General features: G+C 57.4%; 1 protein-coding gene and 1 long non-coding RNA gene across 6 annotated transcripts; one reads left to right on the forward strand and one right to left on the reverse strand.

Annotated features, from left to right (window-relative positions):
* Window positions 1–310: 310 nt before the first annotated feature.
* PDE4C (phosphodiesterase 4C) lies at window positions 311–12,847 on the reverse strand. 3 transcript variants are annotated; one of them, XM_029917044.1, is made up of 15 exons: window positions 12,504–12,847; window positions 9,316–9,507; window positions 8,496–8,532; window positions 8,333–8,406; window positions 8,003–8,055; window positions 7,526–7,650; window positions 7,334–7,427; window positions 6,729–6,892; window positions 6,431–6,529; window positions 5,857–6,021; window positions 5,671–5,770; window positions 4,884–5,038; window positions 3,246–3,368; window positions 2,821–3,003; window positions 311–2,321 (listed from the first exon to the last, which is right to left on the reverse strand). In XM_029917044.1, the coding sequence occupies exons 1-15, from the start codon at window positions 12,647–12,649 to the stop codon at window positions 1,935–1,937; spliced, it is 2,097 nt and encodes a 698-aa protein (XP_029772904.1). In that variant the 5' UTR covers window positions 12,650–12,847; the 3' UTR covers window positions 311–1,934. The 3 variants fall into 3 exon arrangements, with proteins under 3 accessions (XP_029772904.1, XP_029772903.1, XP_029772902.1); XM_029917043.1 differs by having other exon boundaries at window positions 6,431–6,487; window positions 12,504–12,731; XM_029917042.1 differs by having other exon boundaries at window positions 7,526–7,638; window positions 12,504–12,730.
* Window positions 11,160–15,521, forward strand: LOC115273791. 3 transcript variants are annotated; one of them, XR_003900951.1, is made up of 3 exons: window positions 11,160–13,012; window positions 13,280–13,423; window positions 14,623–15,521. It is a non-coding gene; the product is annotated as an uncharacterized LOC115273791 (long non-coding RNA). The 3 variants fall into 3 exon arrangements; XR_003900950.1 differs by having other exon boundaries at window positions 11,160–12,042; window positions 12,911–13,423; XR_003900949.1 differs by having other exon boundaries at window positions 11,160–13,423.
* The last annotated feature ends 3,107 nt before the right edge of the window (window positions 15,522–18,628 follow it).

Genomic DNA, 18,628 nt, shown 5'->3' on the forward strand with positions numbered 1-18,628 from the left:
CGAGAACTTCCACTAGTGCCAGCCTGGGATGGAGTGGAGGTGGGGTCAGGAATGACTGTGCAGGGGAGGAGATGCTGAGCTGAGATGCAACCAGTGAGGATGAGGGTAGGGGGGAAGCAATCCAGGTGGAGGGCACAGTAGGTGCAAAGGCCCTGAGGTGGGGCCAGCATGAGTGGAGTGCAGTCAGTAGGGAGGGAGAAAGGTGCCTGTGGCCTAAATCAAAGGGGAACATATATTCTTATAAAAAGGTGGAAAGAGAGAAAGAAAAAAAAAACAGGTAAATAAGGTGAAATTCTAAAGGCAGATGATCTACAGGAAAGTTATAGCAGAATTTTATTTTCTTTTTTATGTTTCCAGAATTTCCAAATTCTCTACAGTAAACCGTATTACTTGTAAGTAAAGGGAAAGGGAGAAATACATAAATACAAATCCCCTAAATCTCTGCCTTTTAAAAGTCTGGAAGGAAATGCACCAAGTTCATGACCCAGATGAATTTTAATTCTCCCTCTTTGGAATTTGATCATTACTTGTGATGATGATGAATTTTCACTGGGATGGAATCATTAAGGGAATTATTTAGGAAACAAGCCAGCTGTTTTTGAAGCCAGGGGCTGCTTGATGATTTGTGTCGCGTGTAATTCTTCAGGCATGCGAGGAGGGGCGGGGCGGGGCGGGGAGATAATCGACCCTGATACTTGAGCCCATGCTCGTGCTCGCCCAAGCTAGGAGCTAAGAAACAGCGGGTAAGACAGGAGAATCCTCCGAATTCACCCCGCCTCCCTTCCGTGCCTCCGTCCGCCAGGAGGCGCCGCTGGCTGCTGTCCTGCTCCCCACTGCGCGGCCCATCAGGCAACAGGACCTCCTTGCAACTCCGTTTCTCCATCCCTGGGGTGGGCGCGGTATTAATTTTGGCTAATAGGGTTTATTTAAGCCCAGAGCCACGTTCAAGGCCCCCACGTTTCTAAGATATTTTGGGAAGGTAATGGACACCACCCTCCAACCAAAGTTTACCGGAGTACTAGGATCAGGCCATACAGGGGAAACTGAGGCCCAGAAGGGGCTGTGCCTTGAACGAAGGCATCAGGGGCCCCCTTTCCCTTATAGGGAGTCTGGGGAATCTCAGACATCGAAGATGTAGAGACTTGGGGGGCGGGGGGGGCGGGGATCCTGTGCTTGTGTCGCCCTCTGTAAGACAGAGAAAAGGGAGGGGGGCAGCAGGGGTCCTGGGGTTGGGGGGACAGAACCCAGAGACCCCAGGACAGAAACTTCAGGCACTTAAAGCAACAACCAGTGAGGGCACAAGCCGTCGTGAGCTCAGTCAGTCTTCAGAGACCACTCAAGGCACAGAGCCCTCTTTTGTGCTACCAACCGGGAGCCAGAATCAGGTCTGGACAAAGCTTCGGTGCGGAAAATTCTCCTATTCAAGTTTCCAGTCTCTTGCACGGAGCTGCCCGGCAGAGGAAGGCGAGGCGCCTGGGGTGGGGGTGCATCTCCTCCGGGCTGCCTCCCCGCACCCGCATGCAGGGCCACTGTGCCAGCGCGTAGCTGCCACAGGCCGACACACAGCAGGTGCCCGATAAACAGGTGATACAGGATGAAAGAATCAAGTGACGGATGTGCCTCAGGAGTGGCCACTGGAGAAGGTGGACAAGGGGCCTCGCAAGACACCCTCTTTCCACGCCAGGGGTGGAAGCCCAGAAGGGAGATCCCAAGGGTGCTGGGAGAGGCTGCCCCCAGCCCGGCCCCCTGGAGAGCTCTCAGCAAACTCCAGGTTCAGACTGGGCCCCAGCGGGTGCCTTCACTTTGACCGTGAGGCCTGCCTATAATTAAAAGCTTGGTTTTCTACGTCGGCGGGGGGGGGGAAGGGGAGCAGAGGCAAGGCAGGGGCCACCTCGGACCTCTTCCTAGAAGGCCTGCCCACCCATCAGGAACCCTTAGGTGCCGAAGGGCTCAGCCTCGTTGGCCTCGTGGTCCATGCAGGGCTTGCCCACAGGCCTCTGGTTGTCCAGGGCTAGGGCCCCAGGGTCTGGGCGGGCTTCAGGGACCAGAAGCTCAGGGTCAGGTGACTCTGAGACCTTGGTGTCCAATGTTGTTCCCTCCTCCTCCTCCTCTTCTTCTGCCTCCTCCAGAGTCAGCCCAAACTGGAATCTGTCGGGGCCACCCTGACCGGGGCTGGTCAGATCCACAGGACTGCGGGGAATCTTGCTCTGGTACCACTCACGGTTGTCCTCCAGTGTGTCCAGCAGGCCCTGTGCATCTGGGTGCACCAGATCAGCCCACGTCTCCCACAGTGGGTGTGCGATGTAATCAATGAAACCCACCTGTGGGTGGATACAGGGCAGGGTGGGGGAGGGAGCTGTATGGCAAGTCACCATGGAACCCTGACCTGGACCAGCCTCCAGGCCTTTATCCCAGTGGTGGTTCCTTCTGTCTGAAATGCCAGTTCCCAATCCTACGCATCCTTCAAAACCCTCTTCAAAAAGCCCCTCCTCTAGGAAACCTCTCCTGCCCTTTCTGGTTTCCCTCAGCCCCTCATCCCTGACACTTCAGGGCAGGATGTAGGTGTCCCCCTGACTGGGAGCCCCTCCAGGGCCCACCACATCACCCAGATATTTCCAAACTCCGCAAGTAGGGATCCCATAGTCCAGAGAGAATGTGTCCCAGGCCCGACTCCACACAGCCCCGGGCAGACCTCACCCTTCGGGCGCTCCCCCTCGCTGGCCAGCTGGGCTCAAGCCAGGACTCCTGGGGTGGGCTCACCCGCTGTTTCCCTCCCCATCCCCAGTGTCTGCTGGTGGCTCAGCCCAGGGGCCCTCAGACCTGGGACTTCTCCACGGAGGCAGTGTGCTTGTCGCACATGGGGCTGATCTCCAGGCCCGATTCACGCTCCCGGTCCCCCTGCTGGAAGAACTCGGCCATGATGCGGTCCGTCCACCGGCGGTACAGCTCCAGGGGCTTCGTGGGGTTGCTGAGGTCAGCACAGTGCACCAGGTTCTGCAAGACCTGGGGAGACCAAGGCTCAGGAAGGGCTTGGGCCGGGCCGCCCTCAGGCCTGCTAGCCTCCGCAAGAGGCTGGCGCCAGGAACACACCTGCCTTCCAGGTGGGGAAACCGAGGCCTGGGTGGGAAAGAATGGCTAAGGCGTAGGTGCCTCCGTTTCAAGTTCCCTGCATAGGCGGTGTTTCATAAACAAAGCCAGGCAAGAGTCGTGGAAAGCGAGGCTCCAGGGCTCCACGGGACACACACCTGGATGCGGTCAGAGTAGTTGTCCAACAGCAGGACTCCGAGGCTTGTCACCTTCTTGGTCTCCACCATGGTCTTGAGGTCCGCCAGGAGGTTCATGTGTTTGGACATGTCCGTGGCCAGCACCTGGGAGCAGACAAGGGAAGGTTGCCCGCCCCACCTTCCAGACCCCACACCCACTCCGGCCTTAGGCCCTCTGAGCCTCGGGGTCCTCATCTGTGCAATGGGGGGGATGGAACAAGATTCACTGCAAACCTAGTTCACAAGAGGAGCTGAGTCAGTGGTCACTTCTCCAAGGTCATTGGGTTCATGGGGTTCACATGGGACAGGGCACAGGGAGAGATATGAAACTGGGGGGCGGGGGTGAGGTAAGCTGTGCCTGAGGGCAATGGTGAAGCCCAGCGGAGGGCATAGCCTGTGCAAAGGTCCTGGTGCCAGATGAGCTGAGGAACACAGAGGAGGCAGTTTGGGCTGGAGCCAGTGAATGCAGTCGCGATGGTGGGTGAGGAGAGCAGTGAGGCTCAGGGAGGAGCAAGGGGGTTATTGAGGGCCATGGGGACCACAGGTGGATCCGAAACCAGGAAGGACCTGCCGTGGTGCTCCCTAACCCCACCCCCTGTAGCCACTGTGCAGTCAGAAGGGCTTTTTTCAGACATTCAGAGGGAAGTTCAGCTCTGAGCACAGCTGTTTCAACTTCCCTGAAAAAAATAAAATCAGTTTCATTGGACCTGAGCACAGCCCGCCCAGGTGTGATCACCACACAGCTCATGGGCTTCTCTGAGAATCAAGGAAGAAAATCTCAATCCCCAAACCTCCCATTTGCCTGAAATGATGCTCCCCTGGGGGCACCTGTCGCCCAAGGCCCCAAGTCAAGTCCACCTCACCAAATGTTTAATTCCTCTTCACACAGAGACTTGATTTCCTCTGAGCTGTCCCCATATGCTGTTCCCGCTGCCTTGGTCTCCCCCACCTCATGGCGCTCTGCACACCACAGGCCCTGCCGATTTCAGTGTTTCCCTCCTGGGGAAGCCCTCCCTGACCTTGAGTACTGCCCCACCCCCCATCACGGCTCCATCTCTAGGTTCTCCCGTCATGGCTCTGCCTGTGGGTTCATCTCCCTCCCAGGCCAGGAGTCTAATAACGACCAGAATTCTACTGGTATTGGCACAGGGCAAGCACACAATAGGTGTCCAATAAATGTTTGTTAAATTGATGAAAGAGGGGCGCCTGGCTGGTTCAGTCCACAGAGCAGGCAACTCTTGATCTCAGAATTGTGAGTTCAAACCCCATATTGGGCGTGGTGCCTACTTAATTAAAATAATAATAAGTAGAGGTAAAATAATTAATGAATGAAGCACAAGACCCCAAAGCTGACTGTTGTCTTCTGATCTGAAAAATACAGACTTAGGGCTCAGAAGAAATTGCACGGGGAAACCCTAGAAACTCCGTGTCTGAAGTGAAGCCAGGATTTCATTCACCCAACCGAGGGTCTGGTGACCCTCATCTGGGGCTTGGATGGTCTGGTCATTGACCCAGTTCACAGAGGAGGAGGCCCAGGTTCAGAGCGGAGATGTGTCCAGGTCCAGCTGAACCCCCAGCCCGGCCAAGATCGCCCCATCCCCTTCCCAGCCACGTCCTCACCATATCGATGACCATCCTGCGCAGACTCAGCCGCTGCTTGGCGCTGAGGTTCTGGAAGATGTCACAGTTCTCTGCCTGCAGCAGCTTGAAGCCCACGGCCAGGTGGTGGTTCTCCAGCACGGAGGCATCATTGTACATGAGTGCAAGCTCTGAGTCTGTGAGGGAGGCAGACCTCAAGACGTGTCCACCCACCAACTCCACCCAAAGGCAGGTTTTGCAAATCCTTGGCAAACTCCTACTCGTGTCGTGCATGGAGGCCCCAGTTCTAATGCCCTCTATTCCATGAAGCCTTCCGGAATTCTGTCTTTGCCCTGATCCCTGCCCTGCCTGCAGGTCTGGGGATATCGGTGTTCAGTTCTCCCTCCTCGAGACTGGGGACTCCTTGACACCTTGGCCTGGCAGCAGAGCGTGCACACTGGGTGCCGGTTGAATGAACTACTGAGTCACCATCTTATTAGACTCTGGGATTGTTGAATAAGAAGGCTCCACTCTCATCCCCGGCTCCCCAAGGATCTATACAAGAGGCACCCGGTAATTAACTGACTGAGTTCTTCAGGCACCTCGAAGGACCCAGAAACTTTAACATCTTCATGATCCCAGATCAGCTCCGCCATGTTTATTATTTTCTCCTTTACTAAGCACCTACTGTGTACCTGGAACTGCTCTGAGCACCAAAGGGGGGGACTGTCCCAGCCATTTCACAGACAGGGAGACTAGGCTCGGAGCAGGAAAGGGTGGGCCTGAGGTCACGTGATTGACTGGCGGCCGGGCCCCACCCCCGACTCACTGGTGTTAATGAGAAACTGGTTGGAGACCCCAGGATGGTCCACATCATGGATGGCGCTTGCAAAGACGGCAGCCAGGACTTCCAGGTCTGTGAAAACGTCCTGGGCAGGCAGGAGGCCTAAGAAGTGAGGGGTGTGCTCTCTGCGCCCTGCACCACCCTGCCTGCCTCTAGACTTAGGGTCAGTACCTCAAGAGCAGGTGTGGCCAGCAGCACATGCGCGGACTGAGCCACATCAGCGGCGTGTAGGCTGTTGTGGTAGGCCACATCCGCATGATAGTGACTCTCCAGCGTCAGAAGGTAGGTGACGAGTGTGTCTGGCGGGATCTGAAACCTCTTGAGCAGGTCCCGTTCCTGGTCCACCACAGGCCTCCAGTCAAGGCCGTGGCCTCTGGGCAGCAGCATACACCGTTCCTACGCCTTCTCGCCTTCTGAACTCCTATCCGCCCCCCAGATGCCCCCTCTTCCAGGATGCCCTCCCTGCTCTCCCTCTGAATCCCCTTGGTGTCTCTGTCCTTCCTCGCTGGTCTATCTTTGACTCCAACACTGAGTCTCTTCAGGGGCGGGCTCAGGGCTGAGGATTACTGACAATGAAGTTTTCAACCTAACAAACTTCTATTCTTCCTTCAACACGTAGCTCACATTATGCCATTTGGGGGTATCAGGGAGGATTTGAAGAATGAGTGTCCCCTGAGGTCTTAGGGTAGGAAGATGTGAAGGGAAGAAATCCCAGTAGCACTGGAAGCCAAGGGCAGGGAGGTACCTGAAAGATGTTGAATATGATGGTCGTAAGGGGCCGGTTTCCACTTAGCTCCGCCACCTTGAACACATCAAGCGCCCATTTGTTAGAATCTTCCAGTTCCTAAAACGGGAAGAACTGCAGCTTAACTCCAGCTCAGCTTGCTCAGACTCTGGACCCCTGACCTCCCCCACCAGGCCTCAGGTCCTGTGCTGAGCCCCACCTGCCCAGTATACAGGTGGGCAAACTGAGGCCCAAGATAGGCCATCCACGCAGAGCCAGGACTCAAAGTCAAGTCTCAGTATTCCAGTTGGGGACTCACCTTGGCCAGCTGCCCCTCCTGGTCAGTCTGGATCCCAAAGCGCGGCACGGTGGCTGCAGACAGGCTGGCACTGTAGGGGAGCCCACGCAGGCTGCTGATCTGGGACATGGGCCTTGGGGTCTCCGTGGGGGTCACCGTAGGTAACTCCACCTCAGTCTGCTGGTCTGTAGACGGGGCGGGGCGGGGCTTAAGGAAACTGATTCGCCTACTGGGGTCATCCTGCCCTGCCTCGGGCCACGGACCTTGCCAAGCCTCAGGATCAGCCTGTGTCCTTTTCATCCGTTTCACATGCCCCTTTGGTAACCAGGGCTCAGCATTTCCCCCCAAACACCCAAATGTGCTTCCCATCTCCCAAGCTGGAGACCCAGCTGTCACGTTCGCTCCATGGCTCCCTTGGAAAACTTCGACTCATGCTTCAAAACCCTAGCTTTAAAACCCGTCTCCTCCCAAAATTCCCTCTGTTCCTCTCTCTGACCCATGGGGTTGGAAGTGTCCACGTCTGGCTCTGTCTTCTCCGTATCCAGGTCTGTAAAAGAAATCTTTTCTTTTTCTTGACTCTTCCTACCTCTGTTATGCTGCTCAAGCAGTGACCCAGCACGGCTCACCCAGGAAGGTTCGGGAGATGTACTCGGACACCTGGTTCCCAGAGCGGCTGGTTTCAGACAGGTGAGTTAATTCCCGGTTCAGCATCCGCTTGAACTGCAGGGGAAGGTGAGGACGGTGATGATGGGGGCACCGGTGATGATGGGGGCACCGTGGGCAGAGGCGAATGCTCTGGGCTATCCGGCCCTCCTCACCTTGTTGGAGGCCATTTCCCCCACTGAGTGGCGTGTCTGCAGTGTCTCCAGCTGATCCAGACACCAGTCCAGCTCGTCCAGTGTCTCCAAAGCCAGCTTCTGCCTAGTGTCCTCTGGGGGCCAAGCTGGTCAGGAGGCCTGCCTCACCCCCTGCTCGGGGACCCCACATCCCTCACGCCTCCTCCTCTGTATCTGGACCCTAGAGCCCTTCCCAATAAGGCCACTCAGGACCTCAGGATCTGAGTCCTAGATCTGTTCCCCAGGTAGCTGTGTGACCATGGATGAGCAGGTCTCTGTTCCTCCCTGGGCCTCAGCCTCCCCATCTGTAATATGGGTGTGACAGACCTCATCCCCAAAGGTGTTTTGGAGATTACAATTAGCAAGTCCCTAAGGACTCATGGGCTGAATAGGTCCCCATGGAGAGGAAGTTCACAGCCGCCCAGCTGTGGGAGGAAGGGGTAGGAGCAGGCACGTTACCTGTAAGTGGAAGGGGCTGACTGCCAAAGAGGGGGTTTTCGACCGAAGCCTGCCTGCGGTACAAATGGCCTCCCTCACTCGTACGGCCCCGCCACCAAGTCTCCAGGCCCCGCCCCTATCCAGCCCCCGCCCCGCCCCGCAAGTCGCTGGCCGCTTTCTTTCGAGTCAGGCCCCACCTCAGTTTTGCCCACCTTGCCTTCAGGCCCCGCCCCTCCTGGCATGGCCCCGCCCCTCCTGGCCTCTCTCCCGCAGGCCCCGCCCCCATATCCGCCCACAAGGGCCCCATTTCCTCCTCGGCCTAGCCCCGCCCCCGCCCCGCCTTCTGCGTACTTGGCTGCCCCGCGGCCTTGCAGGTGGGCAAGGGCTGCCACGTTGCTCCGAACCGTTCTCAGACTGGCTAGGACCTGTCGGAAGGGGCGTGATCAGCGCTAGAAAGCCGGGTCCGTTCCCCTTGCTTGGCTCAAGGGAGGAAGGGCACGTGGTGGGCACCCACCTGGGCAAAAGGTGTCACAATCATGTCTTCTCCGTGTCTGCGGGGTGGAGGGTAGGGGGATGGGACATCAGGAAGGGCGGCCAAGAGAGGCCCTCACGCTGGTTCCCATCTTCCAGCTTTTTACACATAAATATTTGTTTAATGTTTATTTATTTTTGAGAGAGAGAGAGAACATGGGAGGGGTAGAAAGAGAAGGAGACAGAGGATCCAAAGCAGGCCCTGCGCTGACAGCAGGAGCCTGATGTGGGGCCCGAACTCATGGCTGGGAAATCATGACCTGAGCTGAAGTCAATGCTTAACCAACTGAACCACCCAGGCGCCCCACCCCCACCGCCATCTTCCAGCTTTTACCCAGACTATGCCCTCAGCTGAGTGCGGCCTCCCCACAGGACTCCACCTTTGGTCCCTAAGCTCCCCTCACCTGACTCCTCTGAAAGCCACCAGAGCTCCTCTGACGGAGCCCCATCTCACAAATAGTGAACCGGGGGCAGCAGAGGTCTTAGTAGAGGCAAGGCAGAAATCACTGTATTTTCCTTTTCATTATGGCTACCGGGGACCTCAAATCAAGGCGTTTATTCGGTTGCCGCCAATTGGCCTTAAAGTCTCCAGACTGCCACGGAACTCCAGACACAAGTCAAGCACAGAGAATTACTGGATTTCATTCTCAGCATGCTCGACTGAATAAGGGAGCTCTCTGGAAAACACCTACTTAAACTTCAAAGCCCAGCTCAAATGACCGCTTGAAGGAGGTGTGCTGAAGGGAGGAACTAAGGAAGGAGGGAAGAACCGGGAGGTGTCATCCCACCAGACTTGGACTCACAGATCACTAGCCGCAGACGAGTTCCGAGACATGGCCTTGGGTGAGAGTTCGTAGTCACTGTCGGAGCGATATAAGAAGGACTCGCGCCTCTGGCTGTGCTGAGCAGGGGCCTGGATGACCCGGCCGAGGCCCGGGCCGGCCTCAGGGTCCAGGGTGCTTCTCCCGGATGAGAGTCCATTTTCCAGGTCAAAGCTGAAGGCAGATTAGGCATGGTCAGTGCCACCGGTCCTGGCATGTGGCTGCCTGGCTGTGGCCCATTCCCGTTCTGTCACATCCTCCCCGGGGCCTCTGGTTTGTCTCCCTCCCCACAGTTGCACCCCTACTCAGGGACCACGTGCCTCTCATTCCTCTGTCTCCACATCTGTACCCAGAGCCCTTTCCCCTGGGAGCATGAGTTTCGGATCTGTCCCCAAGTGACTGTGTGCCCATGGGTAGTTCCAGCCTTTCTCTGGACATCAACCACTTGGTCTCTAATGTGGACGAGGTATACTCCTTCCCGAGGAGGCTTTTGGGGAGTTACAACAGAGGACCCGAGGAGGGCAACTGTGCCTGTTTTACTGAGGAGTAAACTAAGGTCAAGGTCCCGTGGTAAATTCATGGGGACTGGAAATGACTTCCTGGGTTTTCCTTTATGGAGATGGCCAGGGTCCTGCCTAGATCTGACGTGCTCCAAGGCTCCCCCAGCCAGCTTTGGCGATGCTCCCCATCACCTGTCCCCACCCCCAGCTCCCAGGTCCCAGCACATTCCTTACGGCCCTGCCCCAATCCCCACAACCACGCCCCCAGCTCATTTTGCCTTGTTCTCCGTTTCCCAACTCGTCTGCTTCATCTTAGGTCCAAACGCTCTGCCTGTTCTCTTCCACCTCCGGGCCTTTGCACAGGCTGTGCCTTCTGCCCAGAGCACCAGTGTCCCTCCAGTGCCCCTGGTTTTGGATAATCCCCAAACCCCCCTCCCAGCTCTCAGCCCTTGTGTCTCCATCATGCCGCACTTTGACTGGGTTAAGGGGGATCTACACCCCTACCCCTTGGGATTAGAGATCAGAGAAAAAGTGGGAGGGGCGCGGTGAAATAGAAGTGTGGGGGAGGAGTTAGGAGAGTGAGCAGTTAGCAGCCAGGGACAGAAGGGGCCATCGGTGTGTGGGTCGTGGGTTTTTGAGAAGGGGACAGCCAGGAGAAACGAAGACAGGAAGACACTGGAGACCGCCCAAGACATCGGGCTCCTGGCTAAGGACCAGTGCCCATTTGGTCCCCTGCAAAGGGTCCCCATCCCAGTCCCCCCGCCAGGATCAGCACCTGCCGGAAGATTCTGAGCAGGGGATTCGGCTCAGACCGTGGTGGGGGTGGGGGATTCGACAGGATTCTGTCTAGTTCGGCTGGATTCGGTCTAGGTTGGTCAGGTACAGCCTGGTTTGACTTGATTGGGGTCTGATCACACAGGTTTGGACCTGGTCCGGATAGATTCGGTCGGGTGAATTCGGTAAGATTCGGAGAGGTCCGACCGCGCTCGGGCAGGCTCGGATGCATTCGGCCACGTTCGGCTAAAGCCGGCTTCGCTAGCGAGTCCTGGTGGCCCTCGGCCCGAGTCGGGCGTGTTCGGCTTCGTCCGGCCTCACTCGGGTAAAATCGGGCTTATTCGGCTGTGTCGGCGGCTCTCGGCCTTTTCGAGTTCACCGCCTCCAAGAGAATCCCCAGACAGCTGGTGCGTCTGAGTGCCCGCTTCGTGACGTCACCCTTAGGGGCGGGGATTTTTAACCCTACCCTGCCCGGACCAAGGCTTGATGGCTGGCCGCGAAACACTCTGGAGGGCTACCGGCAGCGGATACCCAAACCTGCCCTTGGAGCGGGGAGACCTCGGGGTGGTGCACCCCTACCCCACCCTTGCCTCTCCTCAAATGTTCTGGAAGAGCAAATCTATGGATCAGTAGGGAAACTGAGGCCAGGAGAGGCAACAGGGTGCTGGATTCGCATCCAAGTAATGGGTGCAGAGGGTTAAGGGCTGGGCCGGAATTTTCGCGCCGCGAGAAAAGTGGTTTTTCTTTCTGCTCTAAACTTAGCCCGGAACGGCGGGGTCAGACCGTGGTTCCATGACGCGGGCGGCGCGGAGTGAGGTGGCCTGGACTGTGGGAATCGCGCGTCTGTCCATCGGTTAGATAGGTAAACTGAGGCAAGTGACCCTCGGAGGAACCCACCCTCCTCTAGTCTCACTTTCTGGGAATGGTGGCTCTCCCTCAACGCCTTTGAGCTCTCTCCGGAACCCTCCGCAGGGACCCGTCTTCGCAGGCATCTATCTGGTGCCCTGGGGGCGCTCTCCGGGACCTGGGACACCCCTCCAACCCCTCCGGGACTGAAATGGCGCCATCAAGGACCACGGTCACGACTCCCTCGGCCCTGCCGGCTGTCGCTGGCCCTGTGACCTTGGTGAAGGGACTTCCAGTCCCTGAGCTGCCAGGTGCCAAATTATCAAGTGAGTACTAACGCGGCACGAATCCAGCGCAAGGTGCCAGACGCGGTCGGCGCCCACAAGCCTCGCCCCTGAGCCCCACGGGGTCACAGCTTCCTGAAAGGGTCGGGATTCGAACCCTGAACAGTGGATCAAATCTTTGCAGGACGCGTGCGGGGCTGCGACGAGCCGGCGCTCGGCGAGCGCAGGTCCGCGTTCAGGGTGGGACACACAAGTCGCCCTCCTACGCAGCGAACGCCCAGCTTCGAAGGCCCCAGTCAAATCAGGTCTTCGTCTGTAGACCCCGAAGGCTTACTGTGAGGACCCCCGGGACACCTAGCTGCTGGCTCCGGGACTGACCCGGGAGCCAGCCCAAGGGGAGGAGTCGTTTCCTCCTCCCTCGCCGCCTGGGCGTTCAGCCCGCCCGCCCCGGCCGACGAGGGTCAGGAGGAGACGTGAGCCTCAGCCCGTCCCGCTCTGGGCCAAACAGCTGGAAAGGGACAGACGCTGGTCCCCAGGGCAAATGTACAGGCAGCGGGTGGAGGGAGACAGAGACGAAGAAAGACAGAGTCTCCAAGCACGCGAGACAGAGAGAGGGCAGAGCGAGAGAGAGACCGAGAAAGAGAGGGAGGGACAGAGCATCCCTACCCCGATTCCCCACCCGGCTCCAGCTGTCCCTGCCTCTGCCCTTCCCACCTCCGGCCCGGAGGTTCTGGTGACCCCCGCCAGGCCCTCCTTGTCGCCTCACCACAGCGGATGGGCCACAGTGAAGCGCCGCTGCAGGCGGATGCTCTGGTTTACCAGGAACTTCCTGAAGAGCCCGGGGGAGCCGCGAGGGGAGCCCCGGGGGGAGCCGGGCCCAGGGGCCGCGGCGGGCGCGGGGGGTCCCTGCATCGCCGAGACCGCGTGGACGCTGCACCCAGCACGGGCTGAGCGGGACCTTTTCTGGACAGCCGAGGGGGCGGGGCCCGGCGGGGAGGGGGCAGAGGGCGCACCGGCCCCGCCTCGCCGCTGGACCTCTCCTTGATGCCCCCCTCCGGGACAAATGGGGAAACTGAGGCACTGTGCTGGACGCAACTCTCTGCTCCCTCCATTTGGGGGGTGGCCCCGTGGGTCCCAGAGCCCGGATCTTACGCCACTTCCCTCTGCCAAAAGGTCCCCAATTAGGGCAGCTTTGGGGGTTGATAACTTGGCTGAAAGGAGTGAAATGCGGAAGTCGGAAAGGGAAGCGTCCTCCGTTCTGAGAGGGTTACAGAGGTACGGAGTTTACCGAGGGGCTGCCCATTTCCTACACCTCTCTGCCCATTTTCCATACGGAGAAAAGGAGGCCTGAAGCTGCTCAGGGCTGTCCAGAAACCACAAACCCTTAACCCTTTTGCCAGGTGGAGAAATTGAGGCTTGGAGGGAGGTGGTAAGAGGCACAAGGCTTTGCCTCAGGGCAGAGGGGTTCAAACCCAGCTCCCCCTCTCTGGGTCCCCCTCCACTAGGCCCCGCATGACCCCCACCCACTCTGACATTCCCCAGGCCCCATCTCTGGATCCTTTCCGCTCTCTTGCTGTTTCTACTGCACAAACATCCGCACTCCACTCCGGCCAGGTCTCCTGCCTGTGAAGCATCAGCTGCCTCTCCTCTGCCCCAGGAGGGGCCCCAGGGGGCCTGGAAAGGGAGGTGTGTGTCTGGGGGTCTTCAGGCGTCTGTAGCAGGTGCTCTATGCTCCGAATGCCGGCGTTGGGGTGGGCCTGACGTATTCCATAGAAAAGGAAGTCAAGTCTCAGGGTATCACACTCAGAGGCAGGACCTCGAATGTCCATGTCTTAGGCAGAGGCAACTGAGGCCACACAGAATCTCTAAGTCCTTCTGTGTCCCTGCTGTGGGATGACACCCCCCTCCCCTGCCTGGGCTTTGCCCCAGGGGACTTCATGAGTTTTGGGGTCCCTAGACAAAAGGCACCCACATTTCTGGCACTCCTAGGGGAATGTAAGATACAATGGGGTGATTAGAGCTTCAGTGGGGGAAACTGAGGAACCACAGGGAGAAGAACTCAGACTCTCCTGACTCCCAACCATCCTAGGGTCCCCATTGTACAGGTGAGAAAATGGAGGCTCAGAGAAGAAGGGTCATGCTACTGCTCAAGAGTGCAGAGAGTCTCAAGGACCTAGGTGGGAACCCCCTCCCGTCCCTGTGGCCCTGCAACTGGACACCTGGTGGGAACCAGACTTGTTGTCCCAAAGACAAAAATACCGTCTGTAGCTGCTGCGTCTGGACCTAATTATAGCCGGTCCCCAGGGGATAGAGGCCGCCAGGATCAGCCTGGTGGAGGCACTGGGGACAGGGTCAGAGGAGCCTTGATACCATCTCGGCCCCATGGGAGGGGCTTGTAATCGTCTCCTGTCCCCAAGGAGAAACTGAGGCACGGAGAGACTCAGTCTTTCCCCAGAAGTCACAGGTTCATATGAAATGGAAAGCGAAGACAGAAATGCATCAATACAAACTGCTTCCTTCTAGCCTGGAGCTGAGCCAAGGGCTGTGCATGTAAAAGTCATTTGATTTTCAGAGCAACTCTGCAAAGTGGGGATGCTCATTTTGCAGATGGGGAAAATGAGGCACAGAGAGATGGTGTTCACTTGCCTGGGGCCACACAGCCCTGAGTGGTCGGGCCAGGGTCACTGAGGCCTAGGCAGGAGGGCTCCCTAGCTTGTCCCCTCTCCCACTTAGTGCTTAACTGGCTCCATCCCCTCTGAAGTCCCAGAGGCCCCTCTGACATTCATGTTTTATCAAAAGTTTTAATAGGTTAATGGTTTGAAACATTAATAGGTTCAACTTTAAATATTTTATTAACAGTTTTAACAGTGATGCTCTATTAATAGCTTTTTGGATGGAGAACCTGAAGGCTGGTCGGCTTGACTGCGGGAGGCCCCACACCCAGTCAGCTAAGGGGCTGAGGCTGAAGGAGGGCTGGACGTGAGGACTCCCACCTTGACTTTGCCCCTGGGTGCTGCGTGACCTGAGGAAGTGCCCAGCACTCTAGTGCCCTTCGCCTATCACTGGAATTCCCCCCATTTGAGCATTCTTTCCCTGGGCAGACACTTTTCTCCTCTGCCACCAGGTGGCCCCAGTGACATGGGTGCTGTTATACCCATTTTACAGTAAACTGAGGTCTGGAGAGGAGCCATGACTTGCCCAAGTCCCCATAGACAAACGGAGAAGAGTAGGGTCTGAGTCCAGTGTCTAGATGCTCACATGGTCGAATCTCACCCTCCTCTGCTCCAGACCCTCCCCATGGCTCCCTATTACCCTTCTATCTCAATCCACACCTCTTTGAAAGCCTTGTCTGGTTTGAACCTTTTGAGGTCTGAGCCTCCCTATCTCCCCTATCCCCCCACCTTCCTCTTGGCTCACTCTGGTCCAGTCTCATCCCCCTCCTTATTTTTCCTCAAATCAGCCAGGTTCATTCCCACCCCATGCCTTTGCCCAAATGCTTTCCTCCTGCTGACTCTCTGTATTTCAGGTCATAGCTGGAGCATGACCCCCTCCAGAAAGCCCTCTCTAACTGGATGGGTAAATATTCTCTGAGCATCCTTGTCTCATAGGTACAATTTTACATTTCCTGTCATGATTATTTGATCTGGATCTGCCTCGCCCACCAGACCCTCAAAGGCAGGAAGCCCATGCCTAACCATGTGCCCTCAGTGTCTGGCACTCACTATGTACTCAGTAAATGCTTGGAAATAAATAGAGAGGCTCCCCTCTCACCCTCCAGCCACAATGACCTGTGTTCAGCTCTTCATATACCTGATCCTCTTTGAGTCTGAGGCTTTGCACATTCTGTTCATTCTGCTTAACATATCCTTTCCTTCATTCCGGCTGGGTAAATTCTGTTCATCCTTCAGTTTAAGCTTAGATGCCACCTCTTCCAAGCCATCTTTTCTCACCCCCTACTCGCCCAGTGCTGGATCAGAAGCCTCCTCTGAGCGCCCCTGGCACCCTGACCTCCCCCCATTACAACACAGGTCACTCTGTGCTGTTTCCACCTGGCATAAGTATGTCCACCATCAGCCTGTCAGCATCTGTTTATCCATGGCTGAGTCTCCGTACAGGACCTGGCACATAGTAGGTGCTTAATAAATGCTTGCTGAACAAGATGCTAGCATCCTCCCAGACCACATGATCTGCCTGGGGCAGTAGGAGGACAGCCAGAGCTGGGGACCAGGCTCCCACACAAAAAGTTCAAGACAAAAACGTAGAAAGTACAGATTCATGTTTGCATCTCACTATCAACACTGACATTCAGAGAAGCACTGCCACTTCTTTAGGATCACACAGTAGGTTAGCCTTGAACCCAGCTTCTGGGAGGGCTGAGACCCTCCCCACACCCCAGCATATATATGCACGTGCAGATGCACGCACAGTCACAGGACCACAATCCCCTGCCTTCCGGAGTCACTTGGAGTCTCCCCCCTAGATGGGCCGAAACCCGTCTGTTTGTTCTTTCTTGAAGATGGAAAATCATGAGTCACTGGGAGTGGGACAGGAGGAGCTGGGGGATGGGGGGGCTGGTGGGGGCAAGCGGCCTGCTGGGTCACCTGGGAACGGCTCCAAATCCTCTGGGCCATGGGGCCCATCTGCCCCAGATGTCTCCCAGAGCTGCTAGAGGACCAGGCTGGGAGTGTTACTCCAGGCTCGATGACCAAGTAAGCAGTTAGTGGCCCCAGGAGGTCCAGGGACCAAAGTGGGAAAAATGAAAATCAAGATCCAGAGGGGAAAGCACTCATCTGATGTCACCCAGCCTGGCCTCAAACCCAGGATTCTGGATCTGGCCTAGAGTCAGGTGGCTCCCCCTCCCATTCAAGGGGGGCCTGGGGTTTCTAGAGCCTGCTCCTCAGCCCTCCAGCTCCTCAGACTTCCTGCCCTGAGACTCTCATCTCTGGCCCCTCTAAGACCCCTGTTTTACATCTCTGTGTTTGTTTTCTATCTTTGTCTTATTCCCTTGCCGGCCCCTCCTTGGTTTATATGAAAAAGGAGGAGCAGTCCTCCCTCTTAATTCCCCCTTCTCCACCCCATCCCTGCTCTGCTCATGTGGAAAAAACATGCTGTTCTCAGTCTCCCCAAGAGGCTTCTCTCCTCCCCAGGTCACAGGAGGCAGGGCGGGGAGGGGTGGCCAGATCACAGAGAAGGCTCCTTCCCCCAGCTCTGGGGACAGCCTGCCCTGGTCCTCTCATACACACTCCCCAAAGTGTCCTCAGATGCTCATGGTGACCACCAACCCCACAAACATCCCAGGACATTCCAAGATCTGGGGGACCCTCGGACATCCAACTGGGTCAGAGTGAGGTCACCCTCAGTCACACACCCATGGGCACCACAAGGGGAAACACGTAGGCACGTACGCACCGATGTACACACACCCAAACACATCCAGTCACCCACAGAGACACAGCTGGCTGTGGACACTCACACAACAGGTCGGAGTACACATGGGTGCAACTGCTCAGACACACACTCAGATGCAGTTGCACCTTAGCACACCCACAGACCCATAAGCAAACCCTCCAGCTCCACCCCACATAAAAAGCAGATTTTTCCTTCAACAAACCGGCCTCAAGCCAAACAGCAGAGACCCCCGCCCCTGGAGAAGCAAGGACCCTCCCCCACTCCCGCCAGGCCCCGCGCGCCCCTCCCCCACGCCTAGGGAGTGCCCTGCCCCCGCCCACCTACCGCCTGTAGAAGGAGGTGGGCCAGGAGCGCAGCGACTTCTCGAGCCCGGGCCGAGGGCTCCGGTCCCGCTCACTGCGGCCCGCGGACTTGTCCGGGTCCGAGTAGAAGCGCTGCTGGATGCGGATGGGGCGCCGGGGCTGACGCCACAAGTGCTTCGGGGGTCTGGCTATGCCTTGGAGGCTGCGAGCGCGACTCAGCTCGCTGGATGCCTCCGCCCCTTCTTGGACCCCTGGGGTCTCCATGCTCCAGAAGGAGGCGGCCGGGAGAGCTGGGAGCAGAGAGTGCAGGGCACGGGAGCCGTCCCTGAGAACGAGGAGTATCTGCGCCCGCCCGGGTCTGGCCAGGACCGGGGGTGGAGGCGACAGAGAGGAGCTGTCCGCGCTGGAGGTGCTGAGGTGGGAGAAGGTAGAATCAGGGACTCAAGGTGGGGCTGACACCGAGGAGCTGTCCTTGCCCAGATGGTGCTGAAGGATAGCACGGAAAGAAGAACTTGGGGGTGGGGGTTGGAAACAGGGTATGGGGATACCCCGAGAGAAGAAAATGGTTTGCTGTCTTCCCCTCTAGTGATGAGTGAAAAAGAGTCAAGACGTGGGCTTAGAGTGAAGACACAGAGATTGTCCTCCCTGTTGCTGCCGAATGGAGAGCCGGGAGACAGGGGCTCTGGAGATCCCCAGCACTAAGGCTCTGTCCCTTCCCCTGGTGCTGAAAGGGAAGGTGGTAGATTCAGGGACTCCGGGTGGATGACATGCGAGGAGCTAGCCGCAGGAAGCGCAGAGACAGAGGTTCAGGAGCACCTCCACACCAGATTGTCGTCCGCCCAGGAAGTGCTGAAAGCTGAGCAGCGGCGGGTCCTCAACCCTCCCCAATGACTGTAGCAAAGAGGAGTCTGGAAGCAGAGTCAAGGGCTCTGGTCTTCAGAAGTAGGCGCAGATGGTGTTTCTCTGTCAAGCTCAGGAAGGTAGGATTAGAGGTTCAGCCCCAGATGGGGTCTCCTTGGAGCCCTAAAACCCCCACTCGCACAGGGCAGAAATCCGGGAAGGGCAGAGAAATGGGGAGGGCTGTAATAGGGCCATCCCATCCCTGGGGTGGGCACGCAGAACTGCGTCTAGTCGGGGCTGACAACAGCGGAGGGGTAGAGAGGGGCACCCTTTTATAGCC

The sequence above is a fragment of the Suricata suricatta genome, chromosome 12 (genome assembly GCF_006229205.1).
Source record: "Suricata suricatta isolate VVHF042 chromosome 12, meerkat_22Aug2017_6uvM2_HiC, whole genome shotgun sequence".
Taxonomy (NCBI): Eukaryota; Metazoa; Chordata; class Mammalia; order Carnivora; family Herpestidae; genus Suricata; species Suricata suricatta.